Source organism: Anguilla anguilla, chromosome 11 (genome assembly GCF_013347855.1).
Source record: "Anguilla anguilla isolate fAngAng1 chromosome 11, fAngAng1.pri, whole genome shotgun sequence".
Lineage (NCBI taxonomy): Eukaryota > Metazoa > Chordata > Actinopteri > Anguilliformes > Anguillidae > Anguilla > Anguilla anguilla.
The window spans coordinates 18,650,183-18,665,820 of NC_049211.1; the positions used below are offsets into that span (position 1 = coordinate 18,650,183).

General features: G+C 44.1%; 1 protein-coding gene across 5 annotated transcripts; it reads right to left on the reverse strand.

Moving 5' to 3' along the window:
- Window positions 1-1,443: 1,443 nt before the first annotated feature.
- ttll3 (tubulin tyrosine ligase-like family, member 3) lies at window positions 1,444-12,144 on the reverse strand. Of its 5 annotated transcripts, none has more exons than XM_035383306.1 (14): window positions 12,005-12,144; window positions 9,410-9,724; window positions 7,944-8,042; window positions 7,306-7,406; window positions 7,031-7,190; window positions 6,051-6,106; window positions 5,678-5,806; window positions 5,346-5,460; window positions 5,143-5,247; window positions 4,513-4,705; window positions 4,144-4,292; window positions 3,664-3,907; window positions 2,405-2,840; window positions 1,444-2,323 (listed from the first exon to the last, which is right to left on the reverse strand). In XM_035383306.1, the coding sequence occupies exons 2-14, from the start codon at window positions 9,543-9,545 to the stop codon at window positions 1,580-1,582; spliced, it is 2,667 nt and encodes an 888-aa protein (XP_035239197.1). In that variant the 5' UTR covers window positions 9,546-9,724; window positions 12,005-12,144; the 3' UTR covers window positions 1,444-1,579. The 5 variants fall into 5 exon arrangements, with proteins under 5 accessions (XP_035239197.1, XP_035239200.1, XP_035239196.1 ...); XM_035383309.1 differs by having other exon boundaries at window positions 7,306-7,403; window positions 11,973-12,127; XM_035383305.1 differs by having other exon boundaries at window positions 11,973-12,127.
- Window positions 12,145-15,638: the final 3,494 nt, after the last annotated feature.

Consider the following 15,638-nt stretch of genomic DNA (forward strand, 5'->3'; position numbering starts at 1 on the left):
AGCAGAAAACATGCACACGTTGTAAACAATTTGCTGTTTTATTACTTTCTCGTCGTCAATTCCATATAGGCTAATCGCAAAATGACAAGAATAGAACGAAAACTCGGACTTGCGTGAAAATGTAAATTAGTAGTGGTACAGCCACCGTTTGCTTTCCTTAGAAGTTACTGCTAGCCGAGCAGCGAAGTGTGCCCTCCAGATGCGAACCATGCACCATAAATGAGTCCATAGTCTTCCTGGTCTTTTCGTGGAATTGAAAAATGGCAGTAAAATTGAGTAAAATTACGGCAGTCTGAAAAAGCTAAAGGGAAGATTACTAGAATTAACCTGTTAGTTTACCCGGATAAAAAGTGCGGAAGGTGATTTCCAGTTTGCTTGTACTGTATCACCAATGTTAATTATTCAGAACTACCGCATACCTCACATAACTGTATCAAACGTTTTGAGTCAATTACAACGGGCTAACAAAGAAAATCCGGAAGAAAATATTCAGCAACCGAATTAATCCGTTTGAATGTTTTGGTAGCCTACGTAATATGCTGTCCCAGAACGAATGCTTAGCATTGTATAAAACGAATACTAAAGCAAGAAAAGAACATAAGAGCACACGTTATAATTCCAAGACGTTGACAGGCTATAACCAAAAGTAGGCTACTGCGCCGCATAACATACAAGTTTGATTTGAAGTTATTATGAAAATAAATTGGTTTGCCGCTGCATATTTTCAAACATGGCGGGTAATGGCGGAAAATAAATACAACACAAATGCTACGAGTACTCGACCAATCAGAAATGTTCAGCGCTGCAAGCTCCACCCAAAAGGTTCCTGTACTTTCGGAAAGTACTACCCCCCGAGCAGGAACGTTTTGGGGGGTAAAACAAAGCCCCCAGAACTAAATTTAGACCCTAGTTCCTGCGGTGGAAACGCACTGAGTTCCTCAAAAGGTTCCTAGTTCCGGGGTATAGTTCCTGCGGTGGAAACGCGGCTCATGTAAACTCCACACAGAAAGGCCCCAAGCTGAGATTCAAACTCACAACCTTCTTGCTGTGAGGCGACACTGCACCACCGTGCCGCCCTGATAAGCTTTATTTTATATACAATTCATACTGATTTAAGTATACAATTTCTGAAACATTTTGAGGGGGAGATTTGTACTCTTTCACAATTTATCATCACTTACAAATGCTTATAATCATAATTACATTAGGCATAAACCACTGCCTATTGGACAAGAGAAAAAAAGGACTCAATTTCAAGCAGCCATGTCTACTATTCAGGACAGTGGGGGTGTGCAATATATTGTATGCTACTCTAATTTTCTTTATATTTATTTCTTTGTATTTATTTCCAAACTATCACATGTAATCTATCTGCATATGTGTGTTCTCTCTTTGAAATAGTACTTAATATTTAAAGAACCAGGGTAACATAAAGAAAGACTATAAAGATTATTCAGTGTTGACTTTATTTCACAGTATGAGACTCTCCTATAGAGTAGTATATGTCCAAATACACATGCAGACACAGCACTTAATTCCAGGAAGCGCCGTTTCCAAGGCTACCCTCCTTTATTCTGTGTCATAAGGACTTGCGCTTTGTGTCCCGGCTGAGCGTGGGCGTGCTCTGTCTGCAGACGTCGGGGAGGAGCGGCTGCAGCGGGGGGCTCGTGTTTGAGGTGGGCGGGTCGGGGGGCGTGGTAGCGGTGACATCCAGCGGGCCCAGGTGCAGGCCTCTGCTCCCTCCGAGGGGGGCGGGGCTGCGCAGAGTGGGCAGGCCGCAGGGGGACAGGAGCATAGAGCGCGTGGTGCAGGAGTGGCAAACCTGCCTGCGGCGGGCGGAGCCCCGTAAGGATGAGTCCATGGAGCGGGACAGGGCGCGGGGGGGCAGGCGCGGCTTCTCCCCCGAGCTCAGGCCCAGGTCCGAGTGTTTGGGCTCCGCCGTCAGGATGGGGCACACCGGGATGAGCTTGAGGGAGTGGGCGGCCTGCCGTGGGACATTCTGCGCAGATCCCGGTCCTTTCCTCTCTTTGTCTGTGTTGTTCTCCTTCCTCTTCCCCGTGGGGCAGCGTTTGGATGCCGCATGGGGCTTCTGGCGAGACAACTGGCGGGACTTTACGGGTTTTTTAGCGGATTCCGCAGTTTTTGCCTCAGCTCCACCCACCTTTTCCACCCCCGCTTCTTTTGACTGGTCAGTGCGAGGCCGGGGGATGTGGACAGCCTTGGGCAGGGTGAGTTTCCTACGGGGGCGAAGACGAGGTCGTCTGAGAGGAGCGCCCTCCACAAACAGGCTCACCCCGACGTACTGCGGGATTTCCACCGCAGCCTGTTGCACAAGACAGTAAGATCAGGCGTTTGGAATCGGGACACAGAACTGCACAGACACGCACTCTTCCAGGCGGCTCACCTGCTTGTATATGAGCTGGAATCCCCCGGTGCAAGCGCTGCGGTTCAGCCGGCGGTCCAGGACGACACGCAGGGTGTCCTCCTGCACGGCCATGCACAGCTGAGCGGTCACGGGCGTGGAGGGCGCCATGGTGGGGCTGCCGTTGATCTCGATCAGCCAGGGCCTCAGGTCGCGGCCCAGCATGAAGTCGGCGCCGTAGAGCTCGAAGCTGCCCCGCCGCGACTCCACCAGGTCCTGGGCCGTCTGCAGGGCGTGCACCACGGCCTGCTTCATCCCCGGCACCACCACGCTGTCCCACAGCGCCACCTGGCCCTGCACACGGAGGAACGTGCGGAACTGCTCCGACGACCACATGTTGTCCTCAGGAATCTCTGGGTGGCGCCGCTGAGAGGGCTGGTAGTGTTTCTGGATGGAATTGTTGCAGAGGTGGACTGAGCTGAGAGAGACAGACAGGAGAGAGGAGGCTTTTAGTATGGGTGCTCATTGCCTTTATATGGGCATGCTATAAATCAACTGAATCCTTTTCCCTGGGATGTCTATATATCTTCTTTTTTTTTTTGCAAGACAGAGTATACAATTTCAAGAGGAAATAGGCTACAGGGTAAAACATCCTGATCTAACTAGAATGGGCAGCATTGATAGGACACTGCAACTGGGACATATACGTACACAATGAAAGTGATACTGTGATATCAAATTTCTAAATAGCCCAATTAAAGATAAGATCATTAGTAATGTACTAGTAGGGTAGAAGTAAAGTCATAATTAATGGTATATGACAGCAGGAGAGGTAGCTGGATGATGTCTCTGATGTGCTGCATGGTGTAATTAGTATCTAGTATGATTAATGGAGTGATTACTTTCCTAGCTAATTGAACACTATTACAATGTGTTCAGAAAACAGGTTAATCGTACCTCAGAATGCTAAGGTATAATCTGTTGGAGGGTCGACCACACTGAACTGGATTAAATTATTCTATTTAAGCCTGATATTGTCATGCACAGATATCTCAATGTTTCTCCTTCCTGAGACTCAAATGAATCTCTTTGAAAATTGAGTTGTGATTTCAACCTTCATTGGGTGAGCCGTGCCTTCTAGCTTAGGAAACATAATAACATAATGTTTCAAGACAAAACAAGTCATGAAACCATATTGAGTTTCGTAGCGTGTAGGTATAGGTATAGGGAGTTTTTGCAGCGTAGCGTAGCTCATAGGTATAATGACATTGCGTTCACCTCTGTCCTCTGCTCCTCCTCACCTGTCCAGTCTTTCCACAGAGTAGGGCTGAGTAGAGAAGCGCAGATAGCACTCCCGGTAAAACCATATGGTCAGGGGGTTCCAGTCGGTCACCAGGAACCACTGGCGCAGGTCGAACTTGGTGCCATGGATCAGGAGGGGGCGCTCCAGGTACTTCTGCACCACCCACTTGCTGTCCTTGATCAGAGCTGGGTCGCTGTCCACCAGCTTCAGGATTTCTTCCAGGCGTTTCACGCAAATGATCCCTGGTGGCAGAGAATCACATGACACCCCTACAACTATGCCACACTGGCATTTGGTTCAATGTGATGAAACTGAAGCAGCAACATAGCTGCTAGTCACCATGACTTTGTCTATGCACATAGGGTTGTAACTGTGCTCCATGTTCATACTGTTGCAACTGTGCTTTATGTTCATAGCGCTGTAACTGTGCTGTATTAGCCGTGTAGTAACCACGTTGTGGCTGTGTTTGAAACCTCACCCCTGCCCCGGGACAGAGCCCCAGGTTTGACTATCCAGATGTTGTGGATCCCATCAGTGTCCAGCTGTGGGCTGACCTCCCGAAGCCTCCTCAGCATCACCTGACAGCGCTCCAGGTATCGATTAGAGTCCCGGATCCCCACCCCCTCACTGCCCAGGGACAGAGGGAGAACAGAGCACTCTGAGTATCAGTACCACTGAGTCACTGCCACAACAACACAGAGACCCACTCTGGAGGCAAACTGCAAGTAACAATGAGGTAAAGAGATCCTCCATGGTGATAACAGAAATCTGCACCACAAGCAACAGAGAGAGAGAATTAGAGGTTCAAGATATTTCATTGAATTAATAATAGATAAAACACACTCACTGGACAATCATGTAATAGCTATGAAGGAACTCCGCCCATTGCTGCTCTGTGAGGGAAGGGGGTGTTTCCATAGAGATGTCAATGTCATTGTGTTCCAAAGTGTCCAGGAAGTCCTGGCACACAAGTAATGCGCTGTCAATTATCCCGCTTCCGACCGATTCAATGGCTCGACGCTTGCACCGTTTCTTCTGGCCTGGAAGGGGTAGGGCAAGCCACAAATGACAACAATGTAACAGTGCATGCTGATGAATGTAAGCAGGGTATTGCATAAATGACACGTGTGTTACAGGAAACTGTGCACCAATCTACAAGCAGAGTGTTTCAGTGAGTTTATGAAAGTGAGGATTATTTTGTTTCTCTTTTTGCAAACTAGCCAACACCTTGTTCTGCTTTTTATCTTCTCCCCACCCTCCTGTTTTATTCCACAACTTAACTGACTGTGGCCTCCTCTGGAACAAACAGTTGGTGTTTAAATTACCCATTATGCTGCACTCTGACTCTGTTGTGTTATCTGTAACTGTGATAATATTTAAAACTAGGCAATATTCATAGCAAAAAAGAAACTGTGTTTGAGTGCGCATGTGCTCAATGTGCTCTGTGTGTCTGCGTGCGTGTAAATATCAGACACACCTGAGAAATCACTTGATCCTGCTCTCTCTTCCTCTACTTGCTCCCCGCGACTCCTCTCCAGCACACACTGCAATAGGCTGGAGCATGCCGTCCTCCGGTAATCATCTACAAGCAGAGAGCGGGGGAGTGTGAGGCCGTGTACGTACTGCACTGTATATTTAAATAAAGCGGTAGATACAGTGGAGGGAGTAGGAGAGACTGACCAATGAAGGCGTACTTCTCATCCTCCGCCCCCAGCCTGTAGCAGCGCGGGAAGAAGGTGTCTGGATCGGCCGCGTCAAACCACCGCAGGTTCCTCAAATTCACACACAAGCCCACCTGAGAGGTGGAGAGAAAGAGATGGAAAGGGGGAGAGACATGGACAGACAGCTCATGTATGTGGACAGATATGTCTGCTATGATGTGATGAATACATATCCTGATGCAGAATTTCCATGTAAGAGGTCTGTGTTCCTTGGAACAGAAACATTGGTGGCATGAAGTCATTTTTAGTACTTTATCGCATCTTAAATGACTGACAGGATCAGTTTCCCACCTTGGTAGTGAAAGTGCCGGCCTTTGCAAAATGATTGGTTATCTGTTCTTTCCGCAACGAGCGGTAGTCAATAGTGTCCCTTCGCATTGTCCAGCAGAAATATACGGTTTCGTTTCGAACGAGGCGGGACTGGGGAAGAGCGGAGAGGGAAAGCAGAAAGTGAGAGACAGAAACTGAGCTGTTTTCCACTGTTGTCAGGGCAACGTTTCTATCTAACATGTTGCTTGTTAGGATAACATTACACTTATTCATTTTTGTATTCCACAGAATAACTCTGATGGTCTCCACTCCTGTATGTCGCTCTAGATAAGAGCATCTGCAAAGTGGCTGTAATGTAATGTACTCCAGAAGACTAACATCGAAAACAACACACCATGATGTCGTAGATGTCATCTGGGGTGTCATCCCTCTCCACCTCCTCTGAACTGTCTGAAAAAAACAGGAGGAGGGAAACCAGTCTGTAAGACAACCAGAGCAATCTCATGTCCCTCTTGGATAAGATGAAGTCTGTGGACCTGACGTGTTGGTTGGTGAATATTTAAACATGCAACAACAGGGGAAATCTGCACAGTTCTACCCATGCTCACTCCTGTATACAAGTACTTTTCTGTCCCTCTTCTGCAATGCACCCCCTCCTTTGAGACACATTATTCCCAGTGTGAGAAGGTTTGTCTTGTGAGACAACCCAGTTAACAGTCTGATATCGGTCACGTCTAGACATTGATTCACGCTCACAGTAGATATTCTTGACAAATCGTATTTCTGAACATCAAACATATGCGTAGTCTGTGGACAATTTATGTGCTGATTGTACATTACATAACATTTATTTAAGCAGATCCACTTGTTTAGAGTGACTTAAAATGTAAGTGGTGAAGACCCATGCTGGAATGCTTGCATTCAAATGCGATACCAGCAGAATCTGATCCAGATTACAATCCAGTCCATATATCTTGTGTTCAGATGATAATCATGAATGCAACCAGCACCGGATTGGTCAATAAATTGTATATTTTACATAAAAAGACAAGTGTAAATAGGATCTTTGAAAGCTCTGTTCACAGTTTTATGCAATCTGTTCTATAAGGCAGCCCTGCACAGTCTGAAGCAATGTCTTATGAGAGCCCTGCACATAGTCTGATTAAATCTGTCCTGTAAGAGAGGCCTGCCCATAATCTTTCTTAAGATTGTCCCATAAGACAGCCCTGCCCACAGCCTGACAAGATTTGTCCTATGAGACAGCCCTGCCCACAGCCTGATGAGATTTGTTCTATGCGACATCCCTGCCCACAGTCTGGTAACACAGGTGAGTGCCTAGCCTACCTCTGCCATTTTGTTCCATCAACATCTCACCTTCGCCGTCTGTGCTGTTGTCCCGGTCATCCCCCTCATCTCCCTGAGTCCTGCCCTTTGACGGGACATTCCGTGGCTGTCGTTGCTCCACCCAACCCCTGGCCCGCAAGGCGGCACGAAGCACGGGGTAAGGACCCTGTACCGAAAACACCTTCCGCTGCTAAAGAGAGAGCCAAAGAGAGAGAAAGGCTCAGGGGAATATATGCCCGTAAATAAGGTGCCATGAGGGAGTCTTATGGAGATAGAGAAAGTAACTAGGACATAACGAGGCTCACCTTTACAGCCTTTTCCACCAGGGCCTTAGCCCTAGACAGCCTGTCCGAGGTGATTACAGGCAGACTGGCGATACTGCGCCGAACCTTCCCCTCTGGGACTGCTTTCTCACGCACACGCACGCACATGTGCGCACACACACACACACACACACAAATACAAACATATTTCCTTTAGCACACTATGCATATAGTAATGAAACCTAATTTTATAATATCAGCATTCAAACATAAAAGCTCATTTTAGTGTGTGAGCTTGTTTATGCAGACTGTATTTGTGTAGTTGCAGGTAGGTAATGGGTTGATAATACCTTGATAACATAACTAATTGTATGAGCCTGTTCTGCCAGCATGTTGAATGGATGTATTTCAGGATGTTTTGCACGTGTTGGCAGTATATTGTTGTCAATATGTCATACATTATCATTATGCTGTGACCGCATTGTCACGTGCAGGTAGTCTGTTACATTTGTTGCAAAATCTATGAGTGAGTGTTATCGGTATGTTGTGTGTATGCTATCAGTATGTTTTGTGTATTGTGTACGGGTCTGTTTCAGCAAAATGGATTATGTCATAATAGCTGCATAAATTCAGACAGTATTTCATGTTTGTGTGAGCGTGGGCCATCAGTAAGGCATTACATTGCGTGGTCCGTTCAGGCGAGGGTGTAGAGGAGGTCTGTCTGAGGTGGTAGGGTAGGTTAACATTGCCACTCTGTGGAATGACCCCCCTCAGAGAGCCTGCATCAGCACAGGAAAAAACAGTGAATAGACATAAATCCACATTGGGTTTGCCATCTCATTTTGAGCCAAACAGTTAAGGAAGTATGCTGTCTGTGGCTGTCTGTTTCAAAATAGTACAATGAAAGACTATCCGCTGAAATGAAGCCTCTATAGTATATGCTAAGCAGACATGAGTAAACAGTTATTTCTTAATGTGTCACCACAGTCATTTGTCAAATTATACAATTTACACAAAATATGAAGACCATACGCATTTGTGAATGGCATGCTTGTAATGGTAATCCTAATTTAGAACTGCTTGAGGGATTCAAAAGGACATTTTGTAACACTTGTAAGGAATATTCAGTTATCAAGGGATTAACATTTGATTGGCAGTGAATACCTGGGGGAATTTAACTTTGATTGCTTTTCCATAACGTTTCCTCAGTGGTATTCATGCATTTACTTATTCAGTGACAATTAGCCTTCATTACTTATTTAAGGTGCCTGGCTGTCTTATTAAAACTCCTCTTCCTTTGATCCTCTCAATTTCTTGTAAAGACGAAATGTAAGATGTGAGATAGACACATGGGGATTCAGTCTGACACAGAGATGGCAAGATGGAACTATAGATACTAAGCACAGACAGGCACATGCAACTAGCACATGCAACTACAGGAGCATAAAGGCTACAGGTTGAACGGTGGCTTGAGAGACAGTAACCAAACATGCTGTGAGCAAACAAAACAAGAGAAAGCATCGACAGATGACGAATACTCCAGATCCATCGTATGGCACCCAGAAGTACACGTTCACCTATCCAAATGGTAGTAGTCAGATGTTCATTTGGAGTATTAGGCTATATTAAGAAAGCAAAAAATCTTGTGCTTTTGTTCTAAGTCAAATATTGTTTGCACACACGCATGAGAACTCACAAAATATATATTAAAAAACAAAACATGTAGAGAACTAAGAAGAAAGGAAGAAAAGAGAGACAGTTCCAGTACACAGTCAGCCTTTTGCACATGAAAATAACCTTAGGTGTCTAGCAAATACAGTGACAAAATGGGGAGTGCATGTGGCGCAGTCAGTATATAAATCCTCCCATGCAACCAGGGGTTTGATTCCCCACCATGACACTTTCTGTACCGTGCGCGCATCTCTACCTGCAACTCTCACTAATTTCCCACTGTCTGAAAAACTAAATAAGGAGGTAGGACTGTCTGCAAAAAAACAAAGCCAAGAATGAAGATGTTCCAGTAAATGGATTGTCATGATTGCAATGAAAGTAACATGTATACAGGCAGGGCCAGGCAGACAGACACACAGACAGACAGGCAGTTCTAATGTCTTACATTAGAGTACATTACATTACAGACAGTTACCTTTGTCTGTAACGGGCACTTTCCCCTCATTGTTCTGGCTCCGCTCTGCCCTTGCCGGTGCCGATGCCGGTGACGGTGCCGGAGCTGGGAGGCTCGCCCTCTGTGCTGGGACCTCTGTATGATCCCTTGGCCTCATGGTCCAGGGAATATGATCCTAAAAGCACTCTCTCATGCCTGCTGCCTCGAGCGTTGCTCTACTCTACTGAGTCTCCTCTCCATGAAGCAAAACCTGGTCTACACGCACTGCTCTTCCCTATCTGTCAGTCAGCCTGTCGGACCGTCCCTCTGTACACTTGTGCAGTGGGTCTTCCGTCACTGTGTTAGACAGAGGAACAGATTGAAGGGGCGGGGTTAGAACTTCTCAGTCACACCAAGCAGGCATATATGCACGTGCATATACGTGCATGCAAGCATACACACACGCACACACACGCATGTAGGCACACACACACAAACTGCCACAGTTGTAAACTGGTGACAGGAGTGGACAATGAGAGAAGCTGAGTGACGCATAGTGCCTTCTCTGCTTTACTCCTGGAGCTGCAGTGGAGTGTAACCTGGGTCAGATTGCTGAGCTGGAGACAAGCTTGGATACACATGTCACTTCTCGTATCACCTGGACTGGCGCACAGTTACGCTCCTTGCGACTACCTAAGCTCATCCAGCTGGGTCAGATTCACAGTGCACAACGACAACTGGCTGTGATTCTCCCTGTCGTTACTGCAACACTGCACCGGACGATGACAGGAAACATGTAATTACCATTGCTTAGTTACGCAACCACTATCCACTTCGTAACAAAGCTACAAAAATCTATGGATATATGGTGCCATACCGGCTCTTATGCTCAAGGTGCCAATATCTTATGAACTGGACTTTGTCATTAGCCTACATCTTGTGCAAGATTTCAGAACACTTGCTTTATCTAGTGTTGTCTAGCTAGCTAAGACTGGCTGTACCAGAACCGATATGAGCTACCCCGCACTACGTTTGTAATATTAGTGTAATTTAATGTAATGTAACTGTAATGTAATTTGAAAACCCAAGTCAGAATATACCTCGAAATTCTGGCCCCATAATCATCCTGTTGGCCTTACATATGGCAGCTACTGGTGGCCTTGCCTTGATTAGGCTAATCTAATCTAATCTAATGCTACTTCAATGACAAACCAAATGAGCCTTCCTGGCCAGACCAGGTTCCAGCACATTTCTGCACTGCAGGACTCCAACATATCTGGCATCAGTGGATGAACATTCCCATTTCCCACAGCAAATTCTGTTGATCTCTACATTTGCTATATCAGTGGTTCTCATCCTTAGTCCTGAGGGCCCACTGTGTATGGTGGTTTTCGCTCCTACCACAGTTGCAATCTCAGAATTTTAACAAGCTGTTCATTTTTCTTAATTAGGTGTTTTTCATGTTAAGAGAAATTATTTACCCTCTTAAGCCACATTATGTCAGACATTGCTATGCATGGCATGAAGAATAAAATACCATTGTGTTATTGTGTTGCTTTTTAAGTGATTGCAAACAATCACTTAAAAAGAGGCAACATTTTTTAACAGATCAAATTAACAAGGGGAATTAATAGGCTCCTAATTAGGTTGCTGAACCCATGTGTTTAAGTGCTTTAAGTGCATAATATTTCCCTTAAACTAATTATCACGATACAGGTTTGACTTGTTATCATTTTCTTTGTTCTAGAATTCTTTGTTATCCATCAAATGATTAGATTTAGTGGCCAGGTGTCCAGACTTTCCCCAATTAGGAACCTGTTGATTTGCCTCAGTCTTTATTTTGATTAGTTTAAGTTTTTAAAAAAAATTTTTAACCTCTTTACGTAATCGTCTACAATATAGCACAATGTGAATATGAAACGTATATTCTTTATGGCATGCATAGCTATTTCTGACACAAGGTGGCTTCAGTGGGCAAATAATCCCTCTGAAATGAAAAGCACCTAATTAAGGAAAAATAATAGCTTGTTACACTTCCGGGGTTGCAATTGTGGTTGGAAAGAAAACCAGCATACACAATGGGCCTCCAGGACCGAGGTTGAGTATCAGAGCTAGCTACATTACATTACGTTACAGTACATTCACTAGCAGACGCTTATATAGACCCACTTACAACGAAAGGGTACATGACTGCAACCACATTAGATACCTTGCGATGTCTATAACCTGCATGAATACTGCTGATGGTCCTTCAATTACATGCCGAAAAACATCAGTAACAACTAGCTATTAAATAGCAGCCGTAAACATGGTAACTAGATCAATCAAGTTTAATCGTTCAACAATAATCGTTCTACAATTGTTACATCACGGACTTGTAAGTGCATAATACAGCTTGGTAACCTGTTAGAAAATTATGTAATTTAGCGTTAACTCTAAACATAGGGATGCCTGCACATTGCGGTAAATTAACGTTAGAGTAAATGCAATAACAGATTGTATTCCCTGACTTTATGCAATGGGCCTGTCATCTAGGGCGATTATTATGAGCTATTTCTATCTGTTTAATTTAACAGCGAATCAGGCTATTCTAAAAATAGCCTACCTGAACAAGGATAGTCACTTCGTCGGTCGTACCCCGAGTCGTGTATTGCAATCGGACGATCACTCGCCTGCCCAGTGCCCCCGTGCTTTGAGTATTTTTGTCCAAATCTGATCACTTTCACTGCACCTGCGCAGTCTCGTTTACTCGCGTTCGTACAGGCTGTTTACAGTCTCCATAACAACCGTTTAGAAACGTGCAAAACAGCCAAGTTCTGTCAACATATGAAGGGCCATTGACATCACCCGAGCATCAGGAGCATGCATCTATTTAATGGAGATCTGCAAAGTTTGTAACACTTTAATTAAGCAACGTAGATGAGTCAAAATGTGGTTAAAGAACAGACCTCAATAATTGGCTGTTGCTTCTTTTATTTTTCTTATAATACACAAAGATTGCCAATATTTCATTTTGTTTATATTTTGGAATTTAACCTTTAAAAACATATCAGTATTTCGATGTTTTTATTTTTGTTTTTTGTTTTTTATTTTTCCCCAATGGAAAGGTTAACTTCAATTCTATTGTTATATTATACCGATCTTCACTAGATGGCGCTAGATGCCAACTAATTTAAGCACATTGAAATTTGTATGGCGCAATTTCCTTCAGACCTACAGTCTGTGTATGGAAAAAGCAGCAGATCTACTGTCCAAAAACATATTATTTACATATCATCCATTATGTATATAATTCTAAAATATTATATGCCTTTCATCTGAGGTGGATGCGACTTTATATGTGTCCATAAGGGCACTGAAATACTGCCGAAAGACATTACATCACATTTATTTAGCAGACGCTTTTATCCAAAGCGACGTACAAAAAGTGCTAATCATGGTCATTGGACAACTACAAAACACAGGTTCAATAAGGTACAATACTAATTTCGTACAGCTATTTATAGCCAAGAACACAGTTCAGTTCACGCAGTGCCTGCCTGTCTTTAGTATTATGATCACCAATAATATTATGTATATTTTCTGACTAAATATCCGATACAAAAGTGGTGAATGCCATGTTTTTACATATAATCGTCACAACCGTATTGCAGCAACATTTCTAAAAAATTATCCATGTTAGAAAGGACAAGCTTGTATGGGCAATGAAAGGTGTCAAGCTGTGAAACCTTCTAATGTATTACACTCATACCCAAGTGTTGTATTTCACTGCTGATGAAGCTGGAAAGTTACACAACAAGCTGTCCTGAACACTGAGTACTCAAGGCCTCGCCATAGTTTAACTATTTTACCTTCGGGCTACTGTGAACTGCACATCCGCGGCTTATTAAGCATTCTTTGATTAGTCCCCCAGAGTCATCTGTATTTCACCCCAGTGATTCACATTCCAAATGAACTTTTAATGTCATGTATGAGCTCGACTGTTTTGACTGAAAAGCCCCTACCATTGTGTAACCCACAGGTTTTTCATGCGGTATCTGGAGAAGACCTGCGTTGTTCTGTTGCACTTGAGTTACCAGAGGCTTCTGTAGCAAATTGATTGTCCCTGGGGACATGGCTGACAAGGGGTGAAGGCTGCGAGTTTGAGGTGTCCTGGGGAAATACTGACGGCTCCAAGGCTCTGATATGCTAACGAGCTCAAATGGAGCCATCAATGTGTGACTTCCAGGTCTGCCTGCTATCACATTTGTCACACAAAGTGTCTGGGCATAACCATTACACTGATCAAATTTAAAGTAGCTCTCAATTACTTAATGTCTAAGAGAAAAGCAGTAATTTACTGAACAACCAAATCAAAGTATGTATGTCTCTGAAATAACTATGTTTATGCATGATTATTCGACACATTTCTGGATGGCTATTATGTTGTTATATCTCAACTGACAGACTGTAGTTACTTGAAATACAGGAAATGACAGTATGGGTTGATGCATCACAACATGCCATAAATAACCTGAAAACATATGAGATGGTTTGCATTGTGTAAATTGTATATAATTGACCTGCTAAGATGTATGAACTGGTGGATGCAGTGAACTTTGATAAAAATTTTATGTAAAGTCTATAAAATTGTCAATGCATAGTAGATTGACCAGTGGATGTGGAAATTGAATATTCTCGTACGCTCCTGTGTTGTTTCCTTTTTGTTTGAACGAAGAAAATTCATGTAATGTACTTCCCTGATGAGTCCCTCACAGTAAGCTCCCCACAGCTGTGTACATAAACATCCTTTCCTCACTCTCTCCCCCTGTGGGCCAAAGCCTGTCCCTGCATGCTGAAAGTAGGGGCAGCTCTTTTGACTGTCATTCTTATGAACTTGCTGGGGCCTAAGCACTCTCTTTCTAAGCATACTCTGGCATTCTTTCATTGTGCCTCTGTGAACACTGTAATTACAGCACAACAGCACAAAGGGCAAAGGCAGCTGGAGACTCTACACTGCCTTCCACCCACACTCCATGACTGTGCCTCCACAACCCCAGGGAGGGGGAGGGGACTTGGAAGCAAAAAGACAGAGAAAGGGGGTTACTAGCATGAGGATACAGGGGAAGAGATATGGTGGCAAAAGGATTGATTGAGAAATGGTGGCAGAATTAGAAGAGCGTAAGAAGGTGAGAGAAAGGGCCAAGATGAAGAGACTTGGCAAAGAATATAGAGGTAGAAAAGCAAGAGGGTTCATGGAATGAGAGAGGTGGGAAGATGGAAAGATAGAGCTTTGCTACTTGTGCGGGAAACTGAAGACCACCAACTAGGAATGTTCATTGGCAGGGGATGAAGATTCCTCTCCTGGGTCTCTTGGACCTGGCTCTGCTCTTTGTATGCTGTGATGAATTTGGTCTGCTCAGTCTCCCTCTGTACATGCCACTGAGTTTGAAACTATCTTCAAACAGCCAGGAGGGTTATTGAAATTAATAGATTTACATTGCACTGTGTTAAGTAACCAGACAACCTCTCATTGCTGGAAATACATCTAAAGACATATTCATTGGTTGTCATATGTGGAGTTCCTTCTTTATAGCAGAAAGAAATGCTGATATGCATCGTGAGGCTCAACTGGAGTAAAAAGTTGTTTCATTTACTCAGGGGTTGTTTACACTCACTAATGAGGAGTAACATTTGAAGAACCTCTTGCTCTGATTTTCATACATTCTGATTCATTGATTCATTAATATGTCTCCACAGCTGCAATAGACACATGTGGCCCCTTACATAATTTCTGTTATTTTAGTATGGCTATCAGTCTTGCAAGTTATCCCGCCATCAAGTGGCGGTTATACCTCAACATTCTACCGCCCAACACCAAAGCCCTGTCCTCTCCCTGTTTGCAGTAAGTCTTTATGAGTGTTAAAAGGGTGTTTAAAGTGAATCTGTTGGACAACATGGACATCTGCTCTTTGATATGGGCTTAAAGGTTGGGCAGGTCTGTCAGTAAATATGAGGAGTGGGTGAGAATGAAAATGTGTTGATATGCTAGCAAATGTTTGAGCGCTAGTGTTGATAGGCCATGCATTTGGCTGTAGCAGTTTGTAGCCCCAGAGAGGTATTGACCATCTCCTCCTCAGAACTGTAATGTCCATCTCTGTGTGTTCTTGTGCCAGTAACAGATGAGGGGGATTTGGGCGAGTGGGGCCAGCAGGAGCAGGGATTCAGCTGCCCCTCTGGCATGTTGTTTGCCCAAGAGTGAACAGCCTTTCTGGAGCACTTGCCTTTTCAT

Excerpts from the sequence above, each read along its gene's own strand:
- ttll3 (XM_035383306.1), bottom strand. The coding sequence starts at position 9,545 with ATGAGGCCAAGGGATCATACAGAGGTCCCAGCACAGAGGGCGAGCCTC. Across the intron at positions 5,461-5,677 it reads CCGGCACTTTCACTACCAAG|GTGGGCTTGTGTGTGAATTT; the intron begins GTGGGAAACTGA and ends TCCACCTCTCAG. Across the intron at positions 4,293-4,512 it reads AGCTATTACATGATTGTCCA|TGAGGGGGTGGGGATCCGGG; the intron begins GTGAGTGTGTTT and ends GTCCCTGGGCAG.